Source organism: Plecotus auritus (genome assembly GCF_963455305.1).
Source record: "Plecotus auritus genome assembly, chromosome: 3".
Lineage (NCBI taxonomy): Eukaryota > Metazoa > Chordata > Mammalia > Chiroptera > Vespertilionidae > Plecotus > Plecotus auritus.
The window spans coordinates 120,709,666-120,717,463 of record NC_137772.1 but is presented as its reverse complement, the minus strand read 5'-3'; the positions used below and the strand labels follow the sequence as shown (position 1 = coordinate 120,717,463).

At 40.9% G+C, this 7,798-nt stretch overlaps 1 protein-coding gene across 1 annotated transcript; it reads right to left on the bottom strand.

The window, feature by feature from the left end:
* Positions 1 to 2,386: 2,386 nt before the first annotated feature.
* On the bottom strand, positions 2,387 to 7,571 carry ZAR1L (zygote arrest 1 like; the record flags this gene model as incomplete). Its single annotated transcript, XM_080662185.1, is given in 5 exon segments — positions 2,387 to 2,530; positions 4,624 to 4,698; positions 5,827 to 5,919; positions 6,803 to 7,508; positions 7,510 to 7,571. Coding segments are annotated over 5 exon segments (1,080 nt in total).
* Positions 7,572 to 7,798: the final 227 nt, after the last annotated feature.

Sequence of the window (7,798 nt, the reverse complement as noted above, 5' to 3'; positions counted from 1 at the left end):
TTTCAAGGGTTTTGCTCCTGTCTCAGTGTCCTCTCCCTGCTGTACCTTCAGCTTCTCTATACTGAATTATTTCCAGGAATATACCAACTCACTCAGTACCTCCATTTCCCACAAAGGTCCTTCTCACTATCACCAATTTGGTTTTTTAACAGCAAAACTTCTAGAAAATATCTCTACTCACTATCTTGACTCTATTAGCTTTAGCTTCCATCACTACCATTTGATGAAGTTCCTCAAGCCACTCCCTCCTCAAAATACTATTTTATCTTTGCTTTCATGATAACATCCTCTTCCCATCATTCTTGAACACCTCTTTTACCTAACCTCTAATCTCTTGCTACTCAGAATGCGATCTACAGGACCAGTGGCACAAGAGCATCTGGAAGCTTGTCAGATTTGCAGACTCAGACCCCAGACTAACTGGATCAGAATCTCCAGTGAACAGATTAACTCCCAGGACATTAAAGTTACAGAATCATTGCTCTAAATGTTCGTGCCCCAGAGCCCTGTGCTGTAATCTTCGTCTGTGACCCCAACCAGGTCACTGGCTTTAAATACTATATTTTCTCCAAATCTCTCTCTCTCTCTCTAGCACTGATTTCCCTCCTAAATTCCAGATTCATAGCTCAATAGCTTATATCTCCATTTAAATGTCTTAAATATTTCAAACTTAATATGTTGAAAACAGAAGCCCTTGCCCACGTCACCACAAAGCCCCACCAAAATAAGACAGCTAAGTTTATGGAGCCCTCTAAGTATTGCAGGTTCTATACTAAGTGCTTAACATTTATCAGTTCCTTTAGTTCTCACCCCACCACCAGAAGACAGGTACCATTATAGTTCTCATTTTAGAGAAGAGTAATTTAAACAAAAAAAGTTGCCCACATTCATACATCTCTTAAGTAGCACAGCCGGGATTTGAAATTGAATCATCTGATCCAGGAACATGCTCCTATTATTCTTAATTCCATCTGCCCTTAGCTCAAAGAACTCTAAAAGTCATCATTTAGTTCTTTATCATCCACTTCCAATCCTGTACGTTACATCTCCAAACATGGTCTTGAGTAGAAGTACTTCTCTCCATCTCCACAGCTATCACCCTTGACATAGTCATCATTTTGCTCATGTGTTCATTAACCTCCTAACTGGTCTCCCTCCTTCCACTCTGCCTGGTCTTCCCTCACAGCAGTGTTTTCTTCTTCCTTTTCTGTAATCTTCACCCAAGGATATGTTTTTATTGATTTTCAGAGAGAGGAAGGGAGAGGTAGAGAGAGAGAGACAGAGAGAGAGAGAGAGAGATGTTAGAAACATTGATCGGTTGCCTCCTATACGTGCCCCAACCAGGGATCAAAGCTGCACAAACCAGGTATGTGCCCTGACCGGGAATGGAGACCGCAACCTTTTGGTGTACAAGACGACACTCCAACCACTGACCCACCCAGCAAGGGCAGCAGTGAGTTTTCTAAAGTAAGAATTGATGTCACTGCCTTGTTGAAACCCCTTTATGGGCTGCCATCTGCTGGACCATAGCTGAAGGAACCCTTTGTGACCTGAGCCCTGTCTTCTCCAGCCCACACCCCACATTAGCCTTGGGGGCTCCTACTTCTGGGACATGCCAAGTACATTATCCCACCCCCTCTGGGCCTTTGCTCTTGCCTTGGATCAAAACCATTTTTTCTCCCAGCTCCTTCATCCTGAAGGTCTCCATTGTCATGTTGCCTCTTCCCAACCACACTATCTAAAGGGTCACTGTCAAAGAACCCTGCTTCCTCTATAACACTTACCACATCTGAATCTGAGAGAAAATGTAATAGTGAAGGCCCTGGGGCAAATCCCTTGTCCCTCTGGGTTCACATCCTGGCTCTATCCCATGACGTCTCTGCGGCTGCCTCTCCATCTGTTAAGAAGGGGTATAACAGACCCCACTTCCTATGGCTGCTGTGATGAGTTACAATAATGCCTGGCACTTACTTCCTGCTGTTGAAGTATTTGCTATCCTTATTGTATACTTGAGGGCAAGGACCTGGCCCCTAGATTATCTCTATATTCCCAGTGCTTAGAACACCCAGCTTATAAAAGTTTGTCAAATGAATACTGTTCCTCTTCATTGTTCCCTTAATAAAAGTGATAAAGTGACAGTTATGTACCATTTCCCAATGATTTTTTTTATGATTTTACCCTGGATTCACCAACTAATGTGCCTTCATGGTCTATTTTACATGCATTTATTTCATTCTATTCATACTATACAATTGTTATATAACCTAGAAAAAGTACAAAAGCCTAGTTCATTTTCCAAAACCCAGTCAGAGCTAAGGTACAAAAAAGAAACAGTACAGTAAGTGACAAGAAGTGCTGGGGTGACCTGTACAAATCATACTGTCTGTCACATGATGTATTTAATGCTATAAATATTGCCACAGGAGAATCTCTTGTCTTTGCAGCGGCCACAAAGTTCCTGTCGATGAGGCCTCCTTAGGTCAATGTTTCTTTTCCTTAGAGGACAGGAACAACGGGACTTTAAACAAGTCTTTAGAAAATAAGGAACAATTTTGACACAATCAAATTAGTGTTTCAAATGTAATCCTCAAACCAAAATACTTCCCATCACCCCCTCCGTGGTATCTTCATCCTCCTTTAGTCCTAGGAAAAGTCCAAGACCAAGTTGTATAAAACCACTCTTATCCCATTAAATGGCATGCATTTGTCAAGATGAGTGATCAAAGATGATGTTTTAGAGAATATCACTGAGCCAATCAAGAAGATCTTATATAAGAGAAAAGTTTTACACATTAGAGTTTTATAGAGTATCTTTACTGTGTAGGTGTTCACATTTATAACCAGGTGGGAATGAGAGGAAGTGGGTGAGTATTAAGTGATTTGATTATCTACATTGAGACATTTAAAAACACCAGCAGTGATTCTCAACCAATGGTATTTTACCCACCAGCAAACATTTGGCAATGTTTGGAGATATTTTTGGTTGTTACAACTAGGAAAAAGGGTGTTATAGAGGTAGTTAAAAATTTTCTTTTCTTTCTGGACATGCCTGATCTTTACTAGAATTTAAAGTGTTTTTAACCATGATCCCATTCTGTCTTCTGATAAATAAAATTACACCCCATGGAGACTGATATACTGCCTGGCCCACCCTCCCAATTAATAATCACTGCTCTATTTTAGGCTATATGTCCATAGCCAAACAGAGTAGGTCAAACTTTACCTTTTATATTGTGAAAATAGGCATTTTAATTTTTCAAACAAGAGTCTTAAGTATGATTTATCAAATCTTGTAATACACATTTATAGGTTCCACTCTCCTATTGATAAGTATGTGTCCTTATAAGAAAATTCTAATAGCAAATACTCGCATGATACTTACTATATGCACTGTACTTGCACTTTATATAGATTAACTTAATTCTCACAATACCCTTGTAAGGAAGAAAAGGCTCAATTAAAAAATTAGGTTTCCTCTAAAGGTGGGCTTCTGTTTCTGGCAATAATGGATTAGTACTTTTGACCAAGCTTCCTGCTTAGGACAACTGGAAAAGCTGAGCTAAAAAGTAATAATAATTCTTTTAAAATAACTATTTAAAGGCACCAGAAAATTATCCAAGCATTAGAAAAGGAAAGCCAGAAAGAGAGGTGAGCCTGACATTTGGGACTATTTTCTCTCTAAAGGTATCTGCCAATTCTGGAAGAGGTGAAAGACATTAGAATTCTGAAAATGGGTTTAACAGAGGGATAATCTTAAATATTCCAAAATGGAAGAACCCTAGTAAGCAATTCAAATTTTGTATTGAAACTCTGAAAGGCTATCCTCTAAGAATAAGGATGAGCCAAAACGTGACCAGCCTTCACAGATTCCAAAGCCCAGTTTCAAAAGAGCTCATCCCTGATTGGAAAATAGTGAACTGAAATTGTTAGTCTGCTCACCAGAAGCAAAAAAAGTCTTCTGTGGAAGAAGATACTACCCTAGGCCTCAATTATTATTGTAGTTTTTCATATATAATATCTAGTCCTCAATCAAAAATAAAAAGGTACAAAAGGAAACAGAACAGCACACTTGAAACTGAGGAAAATCAAGAGTATAGCAACAGAACAATAAGGAATGGAGTTACATGATACAGATATTAAGATAATTGTGCTTAATATGTTCAAAGAAATGAGAATTATATTTCCAGCTGAAAACTGAAAGTCATTTTTTTTTAAAGACAAAAATTCTAGCACTGAAAAATACAATAACAAATCAGTAACTCAATAGCAGATAATGCATGTAAAGCACTTAGCCCAAAATTTGGCACATAGTAAAAGCTTAATAAAGGTTACCCATTAAATTATTACATCCATACACAGGGTGTTTGAGAAAAAACACACCACCCCATACATAAACACACCACGTAAGGCAACTTAAGACTAAATCTCCCATTATACCCCCCCCAAAAAAAAAAAACAGAATTTATGCTTTTTTCCTTAAAATATTATAAAAATTCAAACATATAGAAAACCTAACACTCCTACACAAATATCCAATTCTATCAAATCCAAACATTATGCCACAAAAGCTTCATGGTAACAATGAAAACATTTTAGACACAAGGAAGTGTTCTATATGCTTACCTGACACTGGATTGCTTCTACCCGATAAGGGTTAAAACTCTTATGGCATTTGCAACAGAGTTGTTTGAAATAAACCTAAAGAGAAATTTGTATTTTTTTAAATCCAAGTTTATATGTACCCTAGGCTCCCAGTTTTTAAGTAACTCATTCCTTTCCTTTGTACCACCAATACACGTGGTTTCTAGGCTTTGTACATTTCCTCGGGCACACTTTCTCCCTACCTTACTTGGTGAACTCCTATTTATCCTTTAAAATCCTGCTCAGATATCACAATGCCTTCCTCCTGACAAGGTTACTCATCCCCTCATGTGTTATTTCTGTACCATGTCCATGCCATAGGTGCCACTGATTGTCACCAAAGCACACTGTGTCTGCATCACTGCTATCATTATAAATGTCTTGAGGATGAGTTCTATGTCTTTGTATCCTAGTGTCTTAGAGGGTTTGAATTAAATCCACTGCTTTTCTTCTGGCAAGAAAAGGAAAGTACTTTTAGTTTAGTTTAAAAATCTATTTACCTTCAGGTATAGTAAATGACTAGTGTGAAAAGTCATGCTTTCATTCAGGCCTTAGCACACCTCTCCATCTACAGTTAGGGATTCCAACTCAAATGCTCATAGAAGTTGGTGACATAGACCAGCTGTAGACTGTCACAAAATGTAGAGAAAAGGAGAAAAAAGCTGCTTAGCCCCAGCCTACTGTTCTATGATGTGATGGTTCTAGAAAATCTGAAAACACAGACTGAAATCTTCCCCAAAATGAATATGTTGACAACTAATTCAAAGTAAGGGAGGAAACTCCTTAGCCTAAAGAAGTTCTCTTATTGCCCTGCCTGTGGGCAGACAGTGGAAATTCCTTAGCACTAATGCCCAAACTTGTTCAAAAAACAACTGAAAAATGATTACACAAAGTCCTAATGTCCACAAGAACAAAAGTTCATCTAAATAACCTGATACGTGGTCCAACATAAGTACCAAACCAACAGAACAAACACCAGGACATGGGTCGGCAGCCTCAGAAAGTCATGTGGACTGTCCATTTCAGTTCAGTTCATTTACTGAGCACCTATTATGTGCCTGGCATGGAGGATGCCAAGATGAATGAGACAATATTAAGTTATGCTCCATTAGGAAATACTTTCTTCCTCCACTTAATATCTATACCTGCCCAACCCTCATCCATGTCCCATACACTTTTACTCACCTTACTAGTTCCAGAAATGCACCACACATAAGCACTCTCCCATCTAGTCTTACAATCCTTGCAGTGAAAATAGGCATATTTTCGTTCCAAAAACTGAAAATAAAAGAAGTGTCTTTTATTATCCAGGAGTGAAAAAAGCCAGATCCTTCTTTGCTTGTGGCTTAGTATAAGAAATACAAAAAGCCTCCTTAACCTCACTCACAGCTGTTCTCAAGGTTATTACATTAATTTAGTGTCTCATCTCTGAAGGATTACTCTGGGATTCTTTTACCTGCTGCCTCTCACACTTTTTCAATCCATTTTCCACAATTCCATAAGCACAGTCTCTCCAGAATGAGATTATGAAAATATACTTCACAGACATGAAATCTTTCTTCATCTCCTCATTCCCAATTAATAATGGTTGCCAGACTTTTGGTTTGCACATGCTTAAAGCTGGCACCATATTTCACCAATAAGTTACAAAACACAGAGGCCATGTAAAACACCAGTTTTCACACCCAGCCAGGTGGTTCAGTTGGTTGAAGTGTCATATCATACACCAAAACAGTTGTGGGTTTGATTTCTGGTTGGGTTTAATCCCTGATTGGGCAATACGTGAGGCAACCAATCAATGTTTTTCTCTCACATTGGTCTCTCTCTCTCTCCCTCTCTCTCCCTCTCTCTCCCTCTCTCTCCCTCTCTCTCCCTCTCTCTCCCTCTCTCTCCCTCTCTCTCCCTCTCTCTCCCCCTCTCTCCCCCTCTCCCTCTCACCCCAACCCTCTCTTTCCCTTACTCCCTCTCTGAAATCAATAAACACAACCTTGGTAAGAATTTTTAAAATAACATTTGAAATACATATTTTCAGAACTTCCTCTCCTTCACCAAATAAAGGAAGGAAGCCGGGGAGATTTTGTTCTTCTTGCCCCAGAAATGGAAAAGAGGAAAGAGAGGATGGGGCCAGCACAGGACTGAGGAGGGGGAAGACTAAGTTCACCTGGAAGTTGGGTTTCCTGAGAGGGTGGGCATCTCCCTGGGCCTGCTTGCTCCTCCCAAGACTAGAAGCATCTTCCTCCAGAAACTTGTCCTGCTGCCACAGTTCCTCCTGCTTGTCCTCTTGTGACCTTGGCACTGGTGATGACTTCTGCTGCTGCTGGCTTTCCTCTGCGGTACTGGAAAGAGCATCCCTCTCCTCATCCTTCCCATCCTTCCGCAGCCGGATCAAGCCCCGGAGGTCCATTACTGGTGAATAGAGGTGCCAGGCTGGTAGGGGTGCCTTGGGGTCCCTGCAGCCCCAAACAGAGCAGCTGCGCAGGGTGAGAGGGCCCAGCGAGCACTGCACAGACCTGTCTACACGTGGGCTCACCTGCACGCCCACCTCCTTGGTATTGGCCTTGCACAGCCGCAGGCCCAGGCTGGGGTTCATCTGGGAGAGAATGGCCTTAAGCTGTGCCCTCTTGTGAGGGTCAGTGCAGTAGGCCCAGGCATTCGTGGGCACCACCAGCCCCGTCCTGGCCAGGAAAGTGGGGGCACCAGTGTTTTGCCTCCAGACAGGCTGTTGGTGGTCAGAGAGTCCATGCTGGCCCAAAGGCAGTGTGTTCCCATAGTGTGTTCCCTGGTACAGGCTCTGGGGAACTCGGACAAAGCGCTCCATCTGCTGTCCAGGTTTAGCACAATATATCCTGGTATAGTTTGCTTGTGTCCTTATTCTGCCTTCCACCTTCATCTGCCCCTTCTTTCTCCTGGTCAAGTTGGTTCAGGTTCATCCAAGCTTCTCCATTTATTTCAGATTCTGATGGAGCTGCTGCCTATTACCCTAATTGAAGGGGGTTGTGGGAGGAGAGCTACCTACCTTCAAAGGCCTAATTGCCACCTGATTCGGATTGCTCTTCCCTATCTCTTCAATTCACTGCTCCTAAATCTCTTTTCAAAGCTGTTTTTCATTACTGACTTATTCACACACATGCTATAATTAGCCATTCATTTATTTATT